Consider the following 24,738-nt stretch of genomic DNA (forward strand, 5'->3'; position numbering starts at 1 on the left):
TAGGGCTGTGCGATATTGAAGAAAAATGCGATATGCGATAACTCATAAAATAATGCGATATTCGATATGCGATACAATAATGCTTAAAGTGCCACATGCTCAGATGAAACAGTTTTTCAGTGAAGTCATTTTCAGAGTCAGTTCTGTGAACTTCTATAACTATCTTGTCATATATATATACAGTATATGGTTATTTGTATGTATGTATGTATGTACCAAGAATTCCTGTAAAACCACAACGAATTCCTTGTGTTTGCGCACACTTAAGTGGTGAATAAAGCTCATTCTGATTCTGATTCTATTAAGAAAGCACCCCTACAACAACTTCTGAAAGTGAACGGTAGTGTTTTACTCAAGCATTACATAAAAATGGCATTTTAACATTAGCGTAATCATTTTAACATGAGTTTAGGAACTCAATAATAAAAAGGAAAAATAAAACACTGCGTAGTATTTACTCTTTGAATTCAATATGCACTGATTCTTATTTAAAACTATGCGCAAGTGCAACTAGGGCAAAAGCTGTTTTAAACACAAAGAGTGGTCACACCAAATGTTGAACTGATTTAGTAAATATAAGTTAATTGATAAATAAAATCTATTTATGACATTATTTTTGAAAACATCCTCACTTTACAGCATTTTTACAAAAGTGCCTAAAACCTTTCACAGTACTGTAGCTTTGCAGGTAGGTTTCTTCAAGCATCTTGGAGACATTGCCAGTGTTCTTCTGGATTTAGTCTGTCTCAGTTTTTTCTGTTTCTTCAAAAGATAGAAATAACTGGTTTAAAACCATTTTTTTGGTTGGTAAAAATACTAATGGCCTAAGACTTTTGCACAGTACTGTATATAAACAAGTATTATATTGAAATTTATAGGAATTACGAAAAAACCTAAAACAGTATTTTAATGTACAATTTTTTGCTATCGATGCAAAGTGTATAGTTTTATTTTTTTGTTGTTTAATTAATCTCTTGTTAAATTAATTAATGACCTAACTGTGAGATTGAATTTTAAAGGAATGCCCTTAATGAGCAAGACAAGATTGTGTCAGGATTGTTCTTCCTCTGTGCAGAATGAAGTGCCGCAGCTGGTGGGAGAGATCTACCAGAACTTCTTTGTGGAGAGCAGGGAGATCCCGGTGGAGAAGCCTCTTTATAGAGAGATCCAGCAGACGTTGGTGGGGAACAAGGGTACAGACGTGTTCCACAGGATCCAGGGAGACGTGTACGAGACCATGAAGGAGCGCTATTACCCATCCTTCCTGGTGAGCGACCTGTACGAGCGGCTCATTAAACGAGAGGAGCAAAGGAGCAGCTCACAGTCCAGCAGCGAGGAGAAAGACTACGCTGTGAGTTTTACACGACATGAGCCTAGCTTCTACATCCAATCACTCCGTCGCCATTTTCTGTGACTTTCCTCTTGTATTTCTGTGCGTTTAGGGTCAGGTGATGGAAGGAGGGGATGTGGCCCTGGATGAGGGCAGCAAAGGCATCAACGAACAGGCCAGTTACGCCGCCACCAAACTACACCAGCTGTACGAGAGACTGGAGTACAAACGCCAAGCCTTGGGCTCTATCCAGAATGCACCGCGACCTGATAAAAAGGTACACCCAGAATTATAGCCCCATTAATGTGAAATATTATCCTTTTATTTGAAATAATAATAAATAAATAAAGACTGATAACCGGGGTTGTGCATCAGACTATAGTGTTTCCCACACATAGACTTTACTTGGACGGGCCGCCCAAGTATATTTAGAGAAACATTTTTGCTTTTATTATTTTTATCCTCTTATATATATATATATTTTTATTCACCTGAAATAATGAAACCATCCGTGATCGATTAACTAGTGGAAAATCTCCCCTCGCCCTACACGTTTCGTATCTGCTCGTCCTGTGCAAATTAATAGCACTTTATTTTCCATAACTTTGAACTCATTTTTCATTTGCTAAATAAACGAGTAAAGATTGGTATAGAGAATATTTGTTTCAGTTTAGACTATTCTGTGTTAGCACATAAATATATATTATATTGTTATGTCTGTACTAATGGATGTGAAGTACTTTCTAATAGGGTGTCAAAAGTACCAGTTCTTCAAAAGCACGATCCCACCCCCCCTCATTATCTCAGACTCAGGTCTGTCACTGTGATCAAACCTGTGGTCACTGCGGTCTGAATATAAACGGCCAAGCCAGCCATGATGAAAATATTGGTGTGAACTTCCTTTGAAAACCACATATTACTGGTGTAGATGAAGCTACACTGATAAATGATGTCTGAACAACCTGTTTTCAGTTTGCAGTTTTGTTCTTTTTGAATTAGAATACATTGATTTTAGGAGTTTTATTTTGCGCTATACTAGACACTGCTTATAGATAAACTACCGTTCAAAAGTTTGGGGTGAGGAAGATTTTATTTTATTTTTTTAAAGAAATCTATATTTTTATTCAGCAAGGATGCATTAAATTGATCAAAAGTGGCAATATGTCTCATGGTTTCCACAAAAATATTTAGCATCACAACTGTTTTCAACATGTTCAGAAATGTTTATTGAGCAGCAAATCAGCATATTAGAATGATTTCTAAAGGATCATGTGACACTGAAGACTGGAGTAATGATGCTGAACATTTAGCTTTGCCTTGAAATATATTAAAATAGAAAACGGTTATTTTAAATGTCACATTATTACTGTTTTTGCTTTGTTTTTTATCAAATAAATGCAATCTTAACTCCTGAAACAACTATTTATTTATGTAATTTGTCACTAGTACTGGTGTTGACTACTGAAGTTTTGGAGTTCATAGTCTGTACTGTGTTTGGTTTGATTTGATCCATGAGCTGAGGCAGGAATCGATTTCTCTCTGTCATGGTCTCATTGTGTTCTCTGAGGGTCTCTTTATTCCTGTGCTGGCAGAGATCTCAGGGTCAGTGTTTCCATTCTCCTTCAGAGCAGCAGCTGCTGTCTCCAGTTAGATGAAGCACCAGTAAGGGTCAGAGACCTACGACAGACTTCTGATGCGCTGGAACTCATGAAAATGCCTTTCTTGTAGATTGTGTCACTACTGAAGGAGGAAATCTGCGCCATGGAGAAGGAGCACAGCGACCTCCAGCTGCACATTTCACGGACGGACTGCTGGTGTGAGAACCTGGGCACCTGGAGAGCCGTCGTCAACACCGCAGAGGTCAGTCCTGAATACTGTACAGGAAAACATTCCAGGTTAAATACAAGTTTAGCTCAAGTAACAGCATCTGTGGCATAATGGCAGTTAATAGGGGGGTGATGAGATCTCGTGAGAACGTGATGATATCCTCGCGCTATTGGCATGATGGAGTGTGAGGGAGAAGTAAAAATCGAAGATGGTCCCGCCTAGGCATGGGCCGATTACCAGTTTCAAGGTATACCGCGATTTGAAAGTGTCACGGTTTAAAAACCGCACATATTTACCGTTCCTGCGGTATGCGCTGTTTTTCATGTTTCCTCAAAGACCGAAAGTGTAGGAATCCCTCAGGTTGAGTGCAGTGTAGAGAGTAACACGACTCTCCTCCTGTTGGTGCGAGCGAGCGGTCAGTCACGTGTGTGTAGGATGGACGAACTTAAAAAGCTTCCCCTGGAATTTACGCGATCGGCAACTGGCTGGCATGTAGTATAATTTCACAAAGCTAGTCAGAACATTCTGTTTTTGCTTCAAATTGGGTTATTATTCAATCAAATTATGTATATGAAATTATATAACTAAATTATATGAAATTATATAAATGATATGTATATGAATTATATAACTAAAATTAAATAACCGCAATTACAGATTTAGGTTAAATAAAGACGTCAGTCTTTATTTTTCTTCTTTTTAAGAAACAAATCAAACAAGAAAATAAATTCTACTGTTCCTAATATTCTGTATTTTGCTCAAAAACTAAATATATTGTGTTCAGTGGAAAAAAGTTTCATTTAAAAATAACACATTTTAGAGCTGTAACGACAATACCGTGATACCGTGATATTTTTGCTTAAGGTTATCATACCGTCAAAATCTCATACCGGCCCATGCCTAGTCCCGCTACATTTAAAGTTGAAGTGAAGCAGTCAGTCAGCGGCACTAGCGCGCTGATCGATCATTTCTGTGCGCACGCACGCAAAAAGCTGCAGCTCAGACAGCTTATGCGAGAACCAAATTGAGATCTCTTTCGCGCCTTCTTGACCAAATGCACACAAAATTGTTAGAATCACGGACGAGTATCCACGTAAACACGCGTTGTTTCCGACCCGCTCTTCACCCCAAACCAGCAGCTTCACGACGACTTCCACCCGTAACGGTAGTACTGCTCAGTTCCCTCGCTGACAGTTTGTGCAGAAATCTGTGTTAGTGAGATGTATTGCATGGGAGAACTTGCACAATTGGTGGCTGACTAAATACTTTTTCCCCCCACTGTATATATATATAATTTTATTCTAGTTATAAAACGTATACACATATTTTATTTCTGTTCATACAAGTGTTTCTATCACACTAGTCTCATGCTAACACTTTATTTTATTGTAATTTAACTGAAATAAGTTTGTTTCTTATTAATATTTTATTTTACTTCATTTATCATTTTATGTTTCATTAACTTAATTTTAGTTTAGTTAACGAGAAAACCCTGCGGTTAACCCAATAAAAATATTTTGGAAAAGGAAAAAATAAAATAAATATTGTCCATCAGTAAAAAGTAAAGTAAAATAAAAGTGTTAGCATGAGACTAGTGTGATCGAAACACTTGCTAAATGTCGATGTAAAGTTATATCTAATCTTTCTGTCATGACCAAGATAAGCTGGTAAATCTGGTAATCCTGGGAAACCTGCTAACTTTCCCATGCTGCATGCAAGCATTACCAGAAAGGGATGTAATGTCACTTTTGGTAAAGTCCTGTTTATATGCTGTTCATTGCAACCACAGGAATTACATCAGAAACACAAAGTTCTTCTGCTTCAAAAGAATGACATTTTAAGAATCAAATAAATATTTTAACCGCAGTGCAACAGTGACATAGTAACAGTGTTTTCACAGATTCTGACTTCACTGTTACAGTCAGTTGTTACGTTTTTGCAATTGTTACATTGTTACAATCAGTTGTTACAGTTCTGTGATCGCCACCGCTACATATTGTAACATTGTTTGCCTGATTGTCTGTGGTGGTTTATTTGGCTGTCACAACATTCTTTCCTTAAAGCCACAGTGGTTCATTTCCTGTGTGTTCACTTTTACAAACACTGTCCGTAGATCTTACGCAGTCCTGCGATCCTCCTTAATCATCTGTCATTCAATCTGTTTAACTTCACAAAGCATCACAATCTCAGTAAAGTCTCAGTAATAACCGTGTCAGTGCTCTTGGAGGAATTTTCCAGATTATTTTAAAGCTGTGCGACTGATCTATATACTGTAGCATGTCAAGAACGAATGCAGACTGACAACTGAAGTCAAACCTGATGCAACGTCTTTTGACACGCCATATTAGAATCGAACAACAAATGAAATTTGACAACTGTTTTCATCATTTAAAATCATAGTTTTTTTTCTTTTGTGAAAAAAGAAATCTTATCCTAATCTGTTCACCTGTGTTTTTATATTTTTAACATGTAGAGTAATCAGAGTACTTTAATGAACCGTCGCTGTTCTGTGCAAGTAAACAGCTGGCTGTGAAGAGCCCCATCAATAATTTTTACTTATTAATAATTTTTTTTATTTTGATGATTAACAGCACACCATTTGCATATTTCTGCTCAGGAGTGAGTCATTCGGATATTAGCGATTTATCTGTTGGCTGTAACATGACACACAGCTTCAAATAAATCAGTTGCTTCAAGTGAAGCTGTTATTGTTTTCATGTCGTCTCAGTTCTGGCCAGAATCAGATCCATTACAGTGTGCAGTAAATGTTGAATTTGTAAATGTAAATCTGTCCTAAAATATGAAATGTACCATTAAACAAACAATATATATTTAAATATAAATATAATAATATCCATTAGAATTTTTTTTTTCATCTCACAAACTGACAGGAAACTTATTGCAGGAAATGTATTTTCGTGAACATTTTCAAACATATAGAGTTTTGCGTTTTCTAAATATTTAGCCTTTGTTTTGGAGTCAAAGGCTTCATTTGTTGCGTTTATGTGAATCTCGTAGGCCTCTGAGGAGAATGGAGAGCAGATGGCGTGCTACTTTGTAGCTGTGAGCCTTTCTGAAGACGACGACTGCAAGAACAACCGCTGGACGGTCTCCAGGAAGCTCTGCGAGTTTCAGGCTTTGCACAGGAAGCTGACGGAGGTACAGCTGATATTTACAGTGGGCTGCCACACCTCTGATGTGTGATATCGTGTGCTGGTGCAGCGTTTTAAATACCACTGATCTGTCGTCGTGTTGCTGTGGCAATCAGCATAGAGACACATCATGTCGTTGTACATTATTAGTTCTGATACACATTATGCATGACAGAACACAAACCACAGACTGGTTTTTATACACCATTTATCCTTCTTTCCCTTTTGCTTTTGCAGTGTTTTCCGTCACTCAAGAAAGTCCAGCTTCCCTCACTCAGTAAACTGCCGTTCAAATCCATCGACCAAAAATTCCTTGACAAATCCAAAAACCAACTTAACACGTTTTTACAGGTGAGTCTTCCTTAGTCTCATTGGAGCCAGACTTGTCAGCATTAAATAAATGGTGGAAAATGCCTGTAGACTTTGTGTTCTGAAATTCTGTCCATCCAAAGTAATGTGTCTCCTCTAGAGCTTTCATAGAAGATCTCAGCAGGGTCTCAACCTGAGCACTGCTCCCTAAAATCAGCATTCTCTCCATAGGGTTCAATTCAAAAAAATATTTTTTTTTCGCCTCATATTCTCAATTTTATTATCTGTATGTGATGAGAGTTCCATTGTGATGTTAAAACAAATAAAGAATGTCAAAGAATGTGCTAGTAAAAACAAATAACCATTGACTTGTGTTTTTTTAATTAATTAATTAATTAGTTAAGTAATTAATTAATTAATTTATTTTCGCCTATTTGATCCAAACTTATTGCAGGAAACTTATTTCCAGAACATTTTCAACATATTTTTAAAACAAAATCTGAATTTAAAATACATTTTTGAGTCATGAATTTCAGAAAGTTTTCTATATTTGACGTGAACAAGGCCAAAATATGTGGTTTTAAACACTTAATGACCTTAATCATCTCATTTGTTTTTTTATTATAAATATTAATAACATTTTTAAACAAAATTGCTTAATAATAAACAAAAGATTATGGCAAATTCTACTAATGCCAACCATTTTAATTTTATTTTTAATTTATTGTATTTTATAATTTCATTTAATTTTATATTTTTTGTTTGGACATTTATACCACCATTTTTCTTCAAGCACTTCAAAAATATCAAAATGACTATATCAGCACCATATCTGTTACTGACTGATACTGGCTTTGTTTTCCATTCATCTTTATTGGATATTAAATTTTTTACACCAATTTTTTTGATATGATGACATATTTAAGACATACAGTATATCATCATCTAGCTCTAACTAAAGATTTAAATGTTTGAGATTTAAATCATTATCATGCTTACTATGCATACTAAAGCTACTCTCCACTGTGTCAGTTTACTTTGAGCCACCTGCTCCGTCACATTTCAGACCTCTGATTAGTCGATGTACAGCGGGAGTGTATGCTTGGCCAAGCATTTGTATCTGTGTTTCTGTATATTTCTGCTCTCATTTGATTCAGGGCTGTGATTTGAAGAATTGTATTTTTAGATTCATGAAGGTTTAGTCTGAATGTGTGTGTTTCCTCTGTAGAAAGTGTTGACAGATGAGCGCATGTGTCAGAGTGAGGCGCTGTACGCGTTTCTCAGTCCGTCACCAGAGCAGCTGAAGGTCATCGGCATCCAGAAGAAATCCTCCTTCTCTCTCGCATCCTTCTTGGAGAGACTGCCGGGAGACTTCTTCTCACACCAGGAGGTACACACACACACACACACACACACACACACACACACATTGTCTTAGCTATCTTAAAGTGGTCATGAACTGGCTTTTTTAATTATCTTATACTGTTGTCTGAGGTCCATTTATGACGTTTTTACATTCAAAAACATCCAAATCAACAAGTAATAGGCTATTTTCTACCTTGGTTTTGAGTCCGGCTTGAGAAACGCTCAGTTTTATGGGCGTGCCGCACTGAAGACTTGGAAGTAAACGCCCACTGCTATGATTGGATAACAGTTTTGCATAGTAAACTAACTACAAACTAACTTCATAGTTGGAGCCTTCTGTGACTTTAGACACATACACATAATCAGGACATTCAAGGAATCTCTAAAAAAGCAATAGTGACGCATAGTACAAATATTTTTTACACACATAAGTGTTTGGCGCCATTCCTGTCGGATCCAATATAGACGGCTCAGCATTGCTTTTTAATCTCAGTCTCTCTGCAAATCCAGCATCGACCTGTGTCTTGTTTACAAAGGAATCCGCGGTGAAATGAAGCGAACAAATGCTCAATGTTTTACTCACGAGCTGAAACTTCATTAAAAATAAAGTTCAACCACGCATTCCTAATATTTGAATCCGAAGGAAGGTTATGCAGCGACTGTGTTCCTCCACATCCAGGAATATTTTGCGATCTTCAACGGCATGTTTATTGCTAGGTTGCTTGATCAGGTTTAGCGCCACTTACACTATTTCCCTACTATGTCATGCGCGGATCAGTGGGCGGGGCTACAGAATTAGGCGTTGATATTCTTCTGTGGAGGTGGTTTTTACCTGTCATAGATAGGCACATTCCAGGATCTGGCGTTCGCTGGGCCTGGTGTCAATAAAAGCTTTTATTTCAGTAACAAGGACGTTTTGAGTTCTGAAACTTACAGGATATTCTTTTAGTACGATGATCTCTTATATATCAAAAGCTCAAGTAAAAGTTGATTTCTCAACTCATGACATCTTTAATGTGGACATTCAATAGACTTATATTGTTTTTACAGATAATTATGAGCCATCACCTTCACAGAAGACTTGCATTTGAAAATATTAAAATAAAATCTTGGTCTTACAAATGAGGAAGTCTCCGAATGTACTCAAAATGAGGTTTTGTCAGATTTAGCTCACGTCGGTCTAGGTACACACTTGTCTCTCTCACACACACACACACACACACACACACACACACCTGCTGAATACATGCTTGTATAATATATTAAAAAATAAATCAAATTAAAAATATTATGAGTGAAAATACTAAGTGAAAACAGCTGTGCCAGCTGTTTTTCAGCAAAAAAAGTAAATATGCTTATAACAACGAAAAGTAGCATAACATTATTATCTATGAAATTTTGTAAAATTTTTTGTAACAAAACAGGATGAAAAAAACATTTGCTTATAGCATAAGAAAAATAACCGTTTTCCCCAATTGAATAAATTTTTGTTTTAATTATTTATTTTTTGTATAATATATATATATTTTTCTGATTAACACTTTAATATTTTGCATAACATAACTCTTACACTGCAAAAAAAAAAAACATTAATAAATAAATATATATTTTTTTTATATATTAAAATACTTCCTCAGTATTTTTGTCTTACAGTATTTTCCAGTACAAGCATCTAAAAATACTTAAATCAAGATACATATACTTAAGAAGCAAATTACAAAGATATTAAATCAAAATAAAAAATGAAGTGACTTTATGCTTAAACCAAGAAAAAGGTACCTTAAAAATCTTAAAACTAAATTCTTGTTTTAGTGGTTTTACTGGCAGATATTTTGCTTTTGTTTTAAGTCTAAAGTCACTTGATTTTGATATACGTTTTTCAGGAAACACGACTTGCAATCTCATGTTATTTTGCTTCTCATGTAAATGTATCTTGATTTACAATAAGAATGTTTAGATATTTGTACTGAAAAACAAGACAAAGAAACTCTTTTTTTGCAGTGCATTAAATTCTATTAAATAAAATAATGAACATTTCAGTGATTCACTACAATTATCCATTGAAGACTACATTTAAAGGCACATTTGATTTGACAGTGACGCCATTCACCAAACCACTAAATGACGATCATAAAAAGCAGCAGAGATTTGGCACAGATGTCAGGTGGGATGTGATGACTCTGATTGTGTGTCAGGATGAAGGTGAGGATGACAGTGACCTCTCAGACTACGGCGATGAGACAGACGGGAGGAAGGATGCGCTGGCTGAGCCCTGCTTCATGCTGATCGGAGAGATCTTTGAACTCAGGGGCAGTGAGTACAACACACTGCTGAAATGATGCAATGTGTGCAGTCAGACTGACAGTGTGAAGCTCATCAGATCACAGACCACAGGACAGTGTTTCTCTAGCTGAAGTGCACATGTCTGCTGTCTGCTGCTAAAGGCTAGTGCACAGCGCCCAACACATAAACGTTGCTTTATAAAGTCACACTACAGGAAAAACAAAACACTTTGATGCTGAATTGAAACACTAATGCAAGTAAGTTACCAACTTTAGTCAAGTCAAGTCAAGTCTGCTTTATTGTCAATTCTTCCACATGTACAGCACATACACACAGAGAATTGAAATTGCGTTACTCTCAGACCCTTGGTGCATACAGATAACATAAATACAGATTAAATACAAAATACAACTATACAAATAAGGTAAAATGTAAAAATATATATATAAAGCACAAGGCATATGGCAGATAGATTTTTAATAGTCCAATTTTTTTTTTTTAAATGGAACAGTTTATTGAAAGTCCTGAGAAAATATAAAAAACTCAAAATGTAAAAAAAAAATACAAGTATGATATATAGTAAGAATATGGAGCTCATACTCGAGGAAGAAAAAAAATCCTACATTTTATTCAGCGGCCCAATCTGAGCAAAAATGTGAAAAAAGACACGAAGCACAAGCTGAACCATCATTATAAATGTCTTCACTGTCACTTTTGATCAATTTAATGCATCCTTGGCTAAATAAAAATATCAATTTCTTTCTTTCTTTTGGAGTCAGAAGGTTTCTGATGTTACTTGTGTGTTTTCCTCTCTGCAGTGTTTAAGTGGGTGCGGAAGACACTAATTGCACTAGTTCAGGTCACGTTTGGACGGACTATAAACAAGTAAGCATTAATGGATGGACATAACTTGCTAGACAAGCTCATTGAGTTGATCGTTCTCTCTCGTCCTCTGCAGGCAAATCAGAGACACTGTAAACTGGATCTTCAGTGAGCAGATGTTGGTTTACTATATTAATATATTCCGGGACACGTTTTGGCCCAATGGGAAACTTGCGCCTCATAACAAAAGCCGCTCGGAGAGTGAACGCAGAGAAACCAAGGAGAGAGCACAACAGAAGCTTCTAGACAACATCCCAGGTGAGCAGAAATATGAAACTGATGAGTCCAAATGAATGCATGTGTGGCCATATTTTTGATGACAGCAAATTCTGCGAATTCACCTCCAGATACTCTCGGAAAATACTGAACGGTGTTATTTTAGCATACTATTATAGTATTTGATAATATTTTGAATTATTTTTTATGTTTTCATTTTAAATGTAGTTTAGGTTTTAGTAACTTTGTGCTTTTGTCTTCAAATTTCTATTTAGCTTTATTTTTATTTCCTTTTTAGTCATTTTAGTACTTCAGCTTATTTTATTTCAGGCAGTTGCCAAGGCTTTTCAGTTTTTATTAATTTTATTTATTAATACATTTTTTCAAGGGGTTTTTGTTTTTGTTTTTTAATTTGAAGGTTTTATTTGATTTGATCTGTTATTCCCCCCCCAGCTTTATTTCAGTTAACTAAAACGATTTTTAATAGCATCACTGAAGGAAAGAAAAAAGCACCATAAACACTTCTATTATAAATAAAAACATTATGGCTATTATGAAACACTGAAATAAAAAATTAATGTTAAGCAGTCGCTAACTACCTTTAAATATTGAAGCCTCTACCATTTCAGTTGTTTGTTTTTAGTAACAGAAGACTTTTTTTTTTAATAAAATGAGTCATAATTTTTTTGAAGTTGGAACCTTGTAATTACAGTAATTCCTGTCACACCATTATTGTTGTTGTTGTTATTATTATTATTAATTTTACTTTTTTAGAGCTATTGTTATAATAAACAATAGGTATGAAAAGGCAGTACTACCTAGTTGACCACTTGTAAATGTAAATATTAATATATATATATATATATATATATATATATATATATATATGAATTAATATTGTTGAAACACTTTTTTTTAAATGCAAATGAATACAAAAACTAAAAGGTTTTATTTTGTGCTAAAGTGCAAGGCTGTTAATGTAAAAGGCTTCATGGCTGTTTCTGGCTGCTTGGTGCTTTTTAATTAGAGCGGGACACTTAAAACCCACTCCTGCGAGAACAATTACACCAGCCTGAGCTCAGAGTGCTTCACTATACTGCTTCACTCTAGAGCTCCCAGAAGCCCACACCACAGAGACCAGCAACGATCAAAACGGCTTTTTAATGAAGATTTCATCTCTCGTTGGAAGGTTAGACAGCAGAGTCTGTGTAATAAGAGCAAAAATGGTTGTTTTTGTTGTTTAGATGCACTTCAGAATCTCGTGGGGCAGCAGAACGCGAGATACGGGATCATCAGGATCTTTAATGCACTTCAGGAGGCCAGTGCCAACAGACATCTTCTCTACGTAAGTCACCCAACGCTCTGCGACTGACCGTTAACCCGGCTCCAGTTTGTTTATATCTCAGGCTTTCTCCCTTTCAGTCAGCGGACACACTCGTTTCTGCTTTCTGTTGAAAACACTCTCTCATGACACGACAGATTCACATCTGTCGAAGGGAAAGTGAGAGGAATGAACCTGAATGGAGTGTCACTCAAGCTTTTTTCACTCTTCATTTGAAGACAAGATGAAGATCAGATTGACTTTTTACCAAATAAACGTCCCTGTTTCTATGGATAATCCAGCACACAAACCTTTTTAAAATATGGTGCTTTATAATATTGCTGTTATCCAGTTGATGGTTTTATTAAGTGATGATACTGTAGCGCCATCTAATGGTGGAATGAATGATTGATGATTAATGAGTGTTGTTTAGAGGTCTTCTCGGGTCCTAAAATCTGTACCTGACCCGAATCGACCCGAATCACTTCTTGCCCGAACCCGACGTGCATAAATTATAAAAAAAAAAAAACCCAACTGGACCTGAACGTAAACAGCATTGACGTGTGCACAGCCTGCAACCCCCGCAGCCAGTCAGGAAAATCCCGGTGTCCTGCTGACTGATTTGGCCGCTTCTCCATTACTTTCTTTTATTTAACATTTATTTAATTTTGTTATTTCTTTAGGCTATATTATTGCCCGCCTGATGGATACAAGTTATTTCTGAGTTCGGCTTTCAGTTGTGAGTGTGACCAGTGGATTTGAAAAATAAATGTGATAGTTTGATAATTAAATCGATAGCTTTTCATGGCTAATCAAAAGCATAGCTAATGATCATAGCATAATTCATGGCTTCGCCAGTGTTGTCTGCAACCTAATCTCCGGCGAAAGGCTTCTGCACACAAAAAAGAACAGCCCTGCATGAATACGCAGCGAAGTGGATTTTCCTGATGGATCTCTTATCTATAAGATGGATTTCTGTTGGCGAGGTTACAAACGTATGCTCCTTTTCTATGTGCGTTTCTCACTTAACGCGAACGAGCAAGTACACATCCGGGATAGTTTAAAAGAAATTCGGGTCTTATCGGGCCCATTTGAGGAAAAAAAAAAAAAAAAGAACATTTATTTTAAATTACCCGAGGCCGCTAATACCGAACCCGACCCGTGTCCGAGGCACTCCCCTTACGAAAATTAACCATGTTTTTTTTTGTAGTAACCATGATTTAATGGTTTTTGTAGTAAAACCATAGTAACTACAAAATGAACCATAGTTAAACTGTTTTCTGTAGTAAAACCATAGTAACTATAATAAACCATGGTTTAACTATGGTTTTTGTACTAAAACTATAGTAACTACAAAATGAACCATGGTTTTACTACAGTAACCATAGTTAAACTATGTTTTTTGTAGTAAAACCATAGTAACTACATAATAAACCATGGTTTAACCATGGTTTTTATAGTAAAACCATAGTAACTACAAAATGAACCATGGTTTTACTACAGTAACCATAGTTAAACTATGGTATTTGTAGTAAAACCATAGTAACTACATAATAAACCATGGTTTAACCATGGTTTTTATAGTAAACCATAGTAACCACGAAATTAACCATGGTTTTATTGCAGTAACCACGATTTATCAAAATAATTAACACGTAATTGCAAAATGAACTATGGTTTACCACAGCATTTGCAGTAGAACCATTACAAAATAACCCATGGTTTTTCTACAGTATTAACAACAAATTTAGTTATTTCTTACTCTTAAAAATTAGGGCTCAGTAAAATAATCATAATTAATCTCATGATTTCTGAAAATGAAACAATAATCAAATTTGGCAAATGTGTTGTCAGTTATTACAACAAATAACATTATAAAACTCAGCTTTTATGAAAATATACATTTTAGACCCGAACCCGCTCGGGTCTCGGGTCGGACCTCGGGTTTTCGGATCCAAGTGGACCTGTGAAGACCTCTAGTGTTGCTGATTAATGTATTGGTGATTATACACGGAGTGTGCATCGTTTTCTCTGTTTCTCCTCAGATCTTGTTGGAGATGCTGCTTAAAGAACTCTATCCCGAGCTGAGCGTAGAGGCCGTACAGGCCTGAACTTCATCACAGCACATCAGAGGCTCAGGATGCGTTTCTCTAATGTGCTGGATGGCTGTTTTTGGTGTTTCTTTTAGTTTTTTGTTCGGTTGTTTTATTTCTGAAACACTTGACTGTGTAGTGCTGGATCTAGGAAGCGTCATGAATATGTTAGTGTTTTAATCTGTTGATGTGTGGGATTGGAGGAACAGGCCAGGTCCACTGCCAGCTGCCATCTTCTGCTTTTCTTTCTCTCTTTTGTTTTCTTCTAGGGGGGTTTTGCTGTGTAATGTGAATAACAGTGGAACGAGTGTTACACACGTGTAAAAAGAAGAACCCAGACCACTGTAAACTCTCTACATATTATTGTGACCATTATGAAAGCTTTTAATCGTGCAATATGTCATGTACAGTTATTGTGACGGTTCTGTTTGTGATATTATTATTATTATTAATATTGTTATTATTATAGAATTGTATTTTTACCAAAATAGTCTAGAGCATTTATAAGCAATAAATTGCAAAAGAAGATTTGCCACGTGTTGTGTCGTCAATATAATGCAATATTAAATATATACATTAAAATGTAATTCATATCTTAAACATTAATACAGTTTCTTACAGTTTCAATTGTTTTTATTTATTTAATATCTTAAACGTTAATACAGTTTCTTAGTATCAATTTTTATTTATTTGTTTGTTTTATTCATTAATTCTTCAAAAATATCTTTCTTTATATCTGGTTGGTGAAACTATACCTGTAAATATATATATATATATATATAAGTAATTCATACCTTTCTTTCTTTCATCAAAAATATTTAAATGGTAATTATATCTGTAAATATTTCAAAGACAAAAAAAATATAGATCTAATATATTTTATATTTCATATCAAATTTCATACAGTTTCAATTTCTAAATGTATTTACTTATTCATTCATTCATTCTTCAAAAAAAAAGTATTTCTTATCTTTTATTAAAAAAAAATGTATAGTTTCAATGCCTAAACTTATGTATGTGTTTGTTTATTCATTCATTCATTATTTCTTTCTTCAAAAATATCTAGTATGTGTAATATACCTGTAAAGTATTTTAATATGGTTTATTACAATTTTTTTTTTTAATAGAACATGTTTAAAAACTTTATAGTCATTTTAAGATGTAAGCAAAATCTTTCCAAAAAAAAACAAAACAACTTGAATATGAAGATTGCATTTCTTAGAAGTTGGCACATGCATTTTCAACTAGATTTTTAAAAGATTTTCCTTTGCGTTGTTCTTATATGTCACTGAAGTAATACTAAACATTTAGATTCAGCAGCATCCAAAAAAAAAAAAAGGATCAAGGATTAGAATGACACGACATCTTAGTGCACAGTGTGAAGTCAGTTTAACAGTCAAATCTGAGTCCACTCATCTATTTCAGTGATTCGATTAAATGAGTGATTGTTGTTGCATGTGTGATTTATATCCTGCCTTGTACGACGTTCATTTGCAGCTCCTTACAGATTTCCGGATCGATCCTGGCAGCCTGATGGAGGAAAAACGAGAAATCAAACTAAGGTACCACTGGACCTCCGAATGTCACCCACATCTTCTATTATGCATGTCCCAAACTCTTCCCAAATTGCTTCTCAGTAGCAGTGCGTTTTACAGGTCCAGCAGAAGAACTGGCGAAAAGGTACCTGTGTGAAGTAGCTCTTTGCTCTGTCTCTGTTCTTCAGGACGCCTCGGCCCAGTTGAAGGCAGTGTGCGGAGTAAAACATGGCTATAGCGATGCCCTTCCTGATGAACTCCTCCAGACAGTCTGTGTGCCACGCTATGGCACTGATGTCCTCGTATCTGCACACTCTGAGAGTCACACCAAACCTGTTTTTACTACATAAAACAGAACGGTGTTCTTTACAGTTTCTGAATAATGCGCTGTACCTTTCTCCCAGGGCGGCTGCTCTGGAGTAAAGCATCCTGTGGTAGTAGCAGGCCGTCAGATGACCCCGAGCGTAGACGTTTCCTCTCTGCCACCTCCTTCAGGCAGAACATGGCAGCGTCTGGGTCCTTCCGCACTCCTTGACCGTACAGATACATGACACCCAGAGCGCCCTGAGACTCCAGACTGCCGCGAGAACGCCTGCAGTACATGAACACACGATCAGTTTGACTGAAGACAGAGACATTTTAACATGTGTGCATTAGATCTCTATATCTCTGGATGATGATTCAAACTTAAAGGGATAGTTCACCCAAGAATGAAAATTATGTCATCATTTACTCACCCTCAAGTTGTTCCAAACCTGTATGACTTTGTTTTGTTGAACGCAAAAGAAGAAATGTTGAAGAATGTTGGTAACCAAACAGTTGATGGTAGCCACTGACTTTCATAAGGCCCTTTCGCACCGCTTTAGTTCCAGAACTAAAGGTACGGTACTAAAGTACTGGAACGATTTTGCGCAAACTATTTCCCAGTACCATTTAAAGGGTTGCATTCGCACCGACAGTGTGTACTAAGAAGTGACGTAAGCCGGTCGACAGCAACGTCATTTGTGCGCGGCGTTCAACAACAGAAACAAAGAAGAACAACATTAACAACAGGAGGATGGAGGACACTGTGATCGGAGCTGTGTTTTTGTTGTGTCTCGCGGGTTTCACAATAATGGACATGGAAAGTCGACGTATACGTAAAGCGATTGAAAGAACGGAAAGGAGGACTAAGAATCTCCAACGACAACTGGCAGTGCTACATTTGCTACAAGTGCCTGCATTTAAGCGTCCGTCCATCTATCGCTGTTCTCCATACTTGCGAAATGGTTCTCGAAAAAGGCAGTCCGGTACTAAAATCGTTCCCAGTTCCGGCGGTGTGAACACGCCGAAAAGTGGGTAGTTCCACAATTAGTTCTGGTACTATGAAAAGGTTCCTGCGGTGCGAAAGATCCTATAGTATTTCATTCTTTTTTTTTTTTCATACTGTGGATCAACTGTTTGGTTAGTTACACACATTTTTCAAAGTATATTTTATGTTCAACATTAGACAGAAACTCTTACAGTTTTGGACTTGAGGGTGAGTAAATATGACATTTTTGGGTGAACTACCCCTTTAAGAAACAAGATGATGTTGAATTGAAATACAATTCGAAAGTGTTTTTTTTTTTTTGAAAGATGCATTGAATTGACAGTCAACGGCAGTTTGTATTTGTATGTATTTGTAATGACCATAAATCAAAAGTGGATCTGAAGGATCCTGTGACACTGAAGTCTGGAGTAATGATGCTGAAAATTCAGCTTTGATCACAGGAATACATTACATTTTAAAATATTCTCAAAGAGAATACAGATATTTTAAATTGTAATATAATTTTACAAATCACTGTTTTTACTGTATGTTTGATGAAATAAATGCAGCCTTAGTGAGAATAAGAATAAAATCTTATAACTCCAGACTTTTTCTAATGGCAGTGTATATATAATATTGAATGCTTATTAAAAGGTTGATCTATTACAAATAGAAGATAAAAAAACAAAAGATGAAGCATGCTAAGTAAAATAGCCTGAAGGTCTGAGGTTTGTGGATGCACTGTAGCTGATGCTCTAGTTAGCACCAGATATTTTGGTCTATGCATTATGGATTTTTCCTAACAATATGTAGCAAGACGGAACAAATAGGAAGAAAAGGTTTCTTGGCTTCAACAACTATAAATAGGTGAAATTTATTATAATCTTCTATTTTTTTATAATTCATATTCATTACTAAATTAGTGAATGCATTTTTAATTGAATGACTGTATTATATAATCTTATTATAATTATTTACATTTATTATAAACGATTTATTTACAAGCTTGTTAGCAACTGTTAGAACAAAACATGAAAGTCTCTTCTAGTAATGCTACTGTAACCACAGACCTTATTATACTCATAAATCACAAACCATATGAACAAATTCAGTACTGCTTTGACAATGAGATAACACTTTATAAATAACTATCTTTTGTAAACAATATTTAACTACATTATCAATGAACAATAATTCTGCAGCGTTTGTTAATCTTAGTAAATGTTCATTTCAACATTTACTAATACAGTTTTAAGATCATTGTATCTGTTAACATTACTGCACTGTGAACATTTTTATAAATTGGAAACATTAACAGGTTAATAAATGCTGTGAAAATATATTGCTCATTGTTCATGTTAGGTAATGCATAAATGATAACAAATGAGCTCTTATTGTAAAGTGTTACTGCGATATTAATAGTATAATAAAGGAAATCTCAGCTGCTTTTGCATACATTATGGAAATTTGTAACATTATATAAAGCATTACATGCTATTAATGATCTATTTACTGTATATGTGAGAGATATCATAATAATAACAATATGGTCCTCACAAGGTCCTCTTTGGTTCCAAGGCCATCGTAATATATGACAGCCAGCTGATACAGAGCTCGAGGATCTTCATCTTTATCTTCATCTTTGCTTCTGCGTAGCGGTCCTGCAGAACACCAGAGTATTCCTGAGAGGTGTAACTATTATGCATCAATATACTGTTTGTCTGTGACGCTGACAGCAAATTCTCACATGATTCTGTCTTTGCATGTTGAAACAGAATAAATGAGAGAGAGTTTAAGGCATCAGTCACCTCCTCGTAGTGCAACTGTCCCAGAAGGAAGGCGGCTTGTGCATCTACTCTTTCTGCTTTCTCTTTAAGCAGAATCACTGTCCTCTCCACTGAGTCAGAACTAGTCTCTGCTTTGGAATACACACACACACACACACACACACATATATATATATATACACACACACACACACACACACATATATATATATATAGAGAGAGAGAGAGAGAGAGAGAGAGGCTAATATCCAGATTACTTAAATGAAATAAATACATTTTATCTATCTAAATGCAATTAAACAATATAAAATATTTTTCACATATTATATAAAAAGTGAACTGGAATTAAATTAATTGGACCCTCTCTAGCACTCTATTCTAATTCTAAGAGAAAAAAAACCTTTACCCTCTAACACTTGCACTCTATTTTCTATTTCTATTCTTACTACTTGTCTTTTTTTTTTAAACCGCCTCTTAACACTAGCATTCTCCATTCTTTTTCTATTCTTTTTTATTAAAAAAAAGATTCTCTAAAGCCCCGTTCACACCAAGAACCATAACTATAAAGATAACTATAAAGATAAGGATATTAGAGTCCACACCAGCGAAAGATATCGTCTGTTTATTCTAAGCGCACGCGCGTCTGTCGCTTTAAATTCTCCTCACATATTATATAAAAAGTGAACTGGAATTAAATTAATTGGACCCTCTCTAGCACTCTATTCTAATTCTAAGAGAAAAAAAACCTTTACCCTCTAACACTTGCACTCTATTTTCTATTTCTATTCTTACTACTTGTCTTTTTTTTTTAAACCGCCTCTTAACACTAGCATTCTCCATTCTTTTTCTATTCTTTTTTATTAAAAAAAAGATTCTCTAAAGCCCCGTTCACACCAAGAACCATAACTATAAAGATAACTATAAAGATAAGGATATTAGAGTCCACACCAGCGAAAGATATCGTCTGTTTATTCTAAGCGCACGCGCGTCTGTCGCTTTTAATTCTCGAGCGCGTTACAGCAGGATGGATTCTGATTGGCTGTCAGTGTTTTATCGTTCATCAACTGGAAAAAAAATCGTCTTGAAAGTGATTCCAACGATATCGTTCCTCTGTATCGTTATCGTTATCGTTATAGTTATAGTTGTGGTGTGAACTATGCTATTCTTTCATATTGAGAATGATTTTTAGAACTATATCTTTATCGTTATCGTTATAGTTATCGTGTTTGGTGTGAACGGGCCTTTACACTAGCGTTTCCTATTCTTTTTCTATTATATACTTGTTTTTCTTTTTATTTATAAAAAAAAAACTCTTGCTAGGTGTACCTCGTTAGGCTACCAGAGACTTGTTCTAAAGCCCCGTTCACACCAAGAACCATAACTATAAAGATAACTATAAAGATAAGGATATTAGAGTCCACACCAGCGAAAGATATCGTCTGTTTATTCTAAGCGCACGCGCGTCTGTCGCTTTAAATTCTCCAGCGCGTTACAGCAGGATGGATTCTGATTGGCTGTCAGTGTTTTATCGTTCATCAACTGGAAAAAAAATCGTCTTGAAAGTGATTCCAACCATATCGTTCCTCTGTATCGTTATCGTTATCGTTATAGTTATAGTTGTGGTGTGAACTATGCTATTCTTTCATATTGAGAATGATTTTTAGAACTATATCTTTATCGTTATCGTTATAGTTATCGTGCTTGGTGTGAACGGGCCTTTACACTAGCGTTTCCTATTCTTTTTCTATTATATACTTGTTTTTCTTTTTATTTATAAAAAAAAAAACTCTTGCTAGGTGTACCTGGTTAGGCTACCAGAGACTTGTCACAGCACTTCCATATTGTTGCTCTTTTGTTGGTTTTGATTGCTTCTGTTGTCTTCATTTGAAAGTCACTTTGGATAAAAGCGTCTGCTAAATGTCTAAATGTAAATGAAATGTTTCTGTAAAGCGTTAAGGCGAGATGTTACAGAATGTAGCGTTACATCTCTGTTCACCTGAGTGCAACGCCTCTTCTCTGATGTCTTGCTATCTTTGAGGTTCTGGTTTTCAGTGCACTGCAGTCCATTTCCCTCGACAAACACAACCACTAAATCACTGCTTACAAACACACATTACTTTCCAGTCAGCAGCACTTTAATAATGCATGACACACTGCGCAGCTCATTTTCATTTCACTTACTCTAATGCAGTTATTTAAATGGCATAATAATAAAATAATAAATTTTGCAATTATGACATAATATAAGTTTCGAGAATGAAACCTAATTTTTCTCCCCGTCGCCTAATTTGTTAAAAAAAAAAGAACAGTCTCATGTAATAAGAGACATTTCATTTTATATAGTTATTTATTATATCAATTATAATACAATGTTAGATATCAGAACTGTACACAGTACGTTTAAATGTATTCTAAACGTAAATGAAATCATTTAAATAAGAGTTCTGGCTCTGATTACAAAATAAGAGTCAAGAGAACCGTTGAAAACGTTTTGAGGAACGATCCTTCTGAGTTGCCGTAGTGACCCCGGAAATGTGAATTTCAAAACACTAAACCGGCAGAATCTTCATTAATCGTGTGGATTTGGTGTCGTTTCTGTTCAAAATGACGGCTGAATGCGGCCAGTGAGAAATCAGACAGCAGGCTGGACGCATGCCAGTGTCTGTGTTGTCTTATCAGTGCTATTGATGACAGTTATTGATCTTCATCATGAAGCTGAGCTCATCACTATTTGCTTTATTGTGTCTCATATGTGAGATTGTGTCCATCGCTCTTTTCCTGCGAGGATTCTTCCCTGTTCCTGTCAAATCGTCCTTTTCAGCCAAGAGCAAAGTGCCTCATTTCCCTGCAGAGCCACAGACAGGTAAACACACACTCAGAAGCATTAACTATGACCCTCTACGGACACCTTGGCAGTCGAATCGCCACAGGCTAGTCTTTCTTTTAGAAAATGTAAAGAAAAAAAAATGGTTTTGTTGTTTGAAAACCACCTTTCGTCTTTGACCCGTATAAATATGTATGTTTAATTGTATACTTTTATTACTTAAATAAAACGGCTAAATATAACCTATGTCTCAGTCTGTTTTATTCTGTATGTCCAAATCTGAATAAATCGCCCCTTGGGGATTAAGATTGAGGATTTCATTCCAATGTTTAAGGTGTTTTAATTTCAGCCTCACAACTAAATCCCCTTTTTCCAAAATCTCTAATTATAATTCTGAAATCAGAATTCATAAGATGCATGGTGATCACGCATGCAGCAGAGATTCTTGAGTTGTTATGTGTTCTGCAGGAAGTGGGCCGAACTCCAGAAAAGCTCCTGAGCCTTTGTTCAAGCGGGTGGTGATCGTCCTGATCGATGCTCTCAGAGAGGACTTTGTGTTCGGCTCTGATGGCCGGAGCTTCATGCCCTACACTAGTCATGTGGTGGAGAGAGGCTCTTCTCACAGCTTCATAGCCAAAGCCAGACCGCCCACCGTCACCATGCCCAGAATTAAGGTGAATTACACACAAAATCAAATCCTTTCTTAACCTAGTTTAGTTTTTTGCCTGTGGTTCCTCCTTTAGTATAAATCTATGGGATGTTTTTGCCTATTTTGTCAAAATATGCTATTATATTACTAATTCTAATTAATTTAAATATTTAATCTTATTTATAATTATTATTATAATACTATATTATAATGTTTGTTTTTTATATATTATTATTATTATTTTCTATATTAAAAACTGTTGCACACAAAATTTGTTCATATTAATGTAATTAAATATTTAAAATTATTTATTATTATTATTATTAATGAATATGGAATAAATAGTTTCTAATTTTTTATTTGATATTTATTTTTATGTTGCAAAATAATTAAATGTATATTATTCTACAATTTATGTCAAAATAATGGCGTTATTTTAAATAGTGTAAACCAACAGTGTTGCATGGAAAATGTGGGACACTACTAAATATATAAATATATTTAATAAATATACATTTAAATAACTAATTCTAATTCATTCTAATAAATATTTAATAATAATAATACACATTTAATAGTCATAATAATAATAATAATTGTTAAAAATGATCTAATTAAATATTTAATTTGATATAGTTTTTTTTGTGCTACAAATTAACTGAATGAATATTCAACAAATTATTTTAAACTTTAATTTTAATAATATAATTTTAAGTAGGGTGAAAACAAAATGTGAGAGTCGGGACACTGCTAAATGTGATGAATTCTAATTAATCTAATTCAGTATTTAATCATATTTATATGTTTTATTATTAACAACCCACAACAGCTTTGAGACTTGAAATTTAACCCCCCCCCAGAAATGACTGTATGTTGGTGGCTTCTATTCTGTTTATTAACTCATGATGTAGGTCCATTCATATGCTGATCATTGATTCATGTGTGAGATGTTAGAGGTTATCAGTGATATTTGTACAGGCATATCAGCAGTTTGCACTCATGACAAAAAAAAAAAAGAATCTCTAATTCTGCATCTGCTAGGAGCAATTAAATAAGGCCTATAAATCAGTTGCGGGTCTTCCTGGAGCTGATCTGCCCAAGTTTTCCAGCATGCATCTCATATGGCCTGCATTTATATGAGTTGTGTCCCAACTCAAGTGTCCAGCAGATGGCAGTCCTGATCTATCGGTCCCATAAGACCAGGGCTGCCCAAACTCGGTCCTGGAGGGCCGGTGTCCTGCAGAGTTTAGCTCCAACTTGCCTCAACACACCTGCCTTTAAGTTTCTAGTATGCCTAGTAAGAGCTTGATTAGCTGGTTCAGGTGTGTTTAATTGGGGTTGGAGCTAAACTCTTCAGGACACCGGCCCTCCAGGACCGAGTTTGGACACCCATGCATAAGACCTTCTGTCATATCACTGCAGTGCTCTCAGCTGTAAACCGGTGTGACATGGCCAACTAACCCAAATTACTAGGGCTGGGGTTCATTAATTTTAACCTTCAATATTACAGTAATGTTGTACCAACTGACTCATGTATATTTTACAGCATTAGTTGAGATTTTTTTTCCTTGAGAAAATTTGGCATGTACTGTACCTGATATATATCCAAAATAATCTATACTGAATCGAATCGAATCGAATCGGTAATCGAATCGAAAGCTTGTGAACGAGAATCGAATCGAATCGTGAAATTTGTGTCAAACCCCAGCCCTAGTAATTTGGGTTAGTTGGCCATGTCACACCGGTTTACAGCTGAGAGCACTGCAGTGATATGACAGAAGGTCTTATGCATGGGTGCCCAAACTCGGTCCTGGAGGGCCGGTGTCCTGCAGAGTTTAGCTCCAACTTGCCTCAACACACCTGCCTTTAAGTTT

At 35.6% G+C, this 24,738-nt stretch overlaps 2 protein-coding genes and 1 pseudogene across 2 annotated transcripts in view; 2 read left to right on the plus strand and 1 right to left on the minus strand.

The window, feature by feature from the left end:
* The window catches only part of snx25 (sorting nexin 25), an 80,606-nt gene extending 65,402 nt beyond the window's left edge, over positions 1–15,204 (plus strand). Inside the window, exons 12-19 of the mRNA XM_016240082.1 lie at positions 6,176–6,316; positions 6,547–6,660; positions 7,847–8,008; positions 10,179–10,296; positions 11,085–11,151; positions 11,225–11,406; positions 12,609–12,709; positions 14,731–15,204. Coding sequence (XP_016095568.1) covers positions 6,176–6,316; positions 6,547–6,660; positions 7,847–8,008; positions 10,179–10,296; positions 11,085–11,151; positions 11,225–11,406; positions 12,609–12,709; positions 14,731–14,796 — 951 coding nt within the window. The 3' untranslated portion in view covers positions 14,797–15,204. The remainder of the gene's footprint in view (positions 1–6,175; positions 6,317–6,546; positions 6,661–7,846; positions 8,009–10,178; positions 10,297–11,084; positions 11,152–11,224; positions 11,407–12,608; positions 12,710–14,730) is intronic.
* LOC107556834 (LRP2-binding protein-like) lies at positions 14,880–19,310 on the minus strand (annotated as a pseudogene).
* A 2,621-nt stretch (positions 19,311–21,931) lies between these two features.
* The window catches only part of LOC107556835 (GPI ethanolamine phosphate transferase 2-like), a 116,442-nt gene continuing 113,635 nt past the window's right edge, over positions 21,932–24,738 (plus strand). The window contains exons 1-2 of the mRNA XM_016240066.1: positions 21,932–22,254; positions 22,684–22,889. Of these exons, the coding sequence (XP_016095552.1) occupies positions 22,101–22,254; positions 22,684–22,889 (360 nt within the window). The 5' untranslated portion in view covers positions 21,932–22,100. The remainder of the gene's footprint in view (positions 22,255–22,683; positions 22,890–24,738) is intronic.

Source organism: Sinocyclocheilus grahami, unplaced genomic scaffold (genome assembly GCF_001515645.1).
Source record: "Sinocyclocheilus grahami isolate Dianchi unplaced genomic scaffold, SAMN03320097.WGS_v1.1 scaffold580.1, whole genome shotgun sequence".
Lineage (NCBI taxonomy): Eukaryota > Metazoa > Chordata > Actinopteri > Cypriniformes > Cyprinidae > Sinocyclocheilus > Sinocyclocheilus grahami.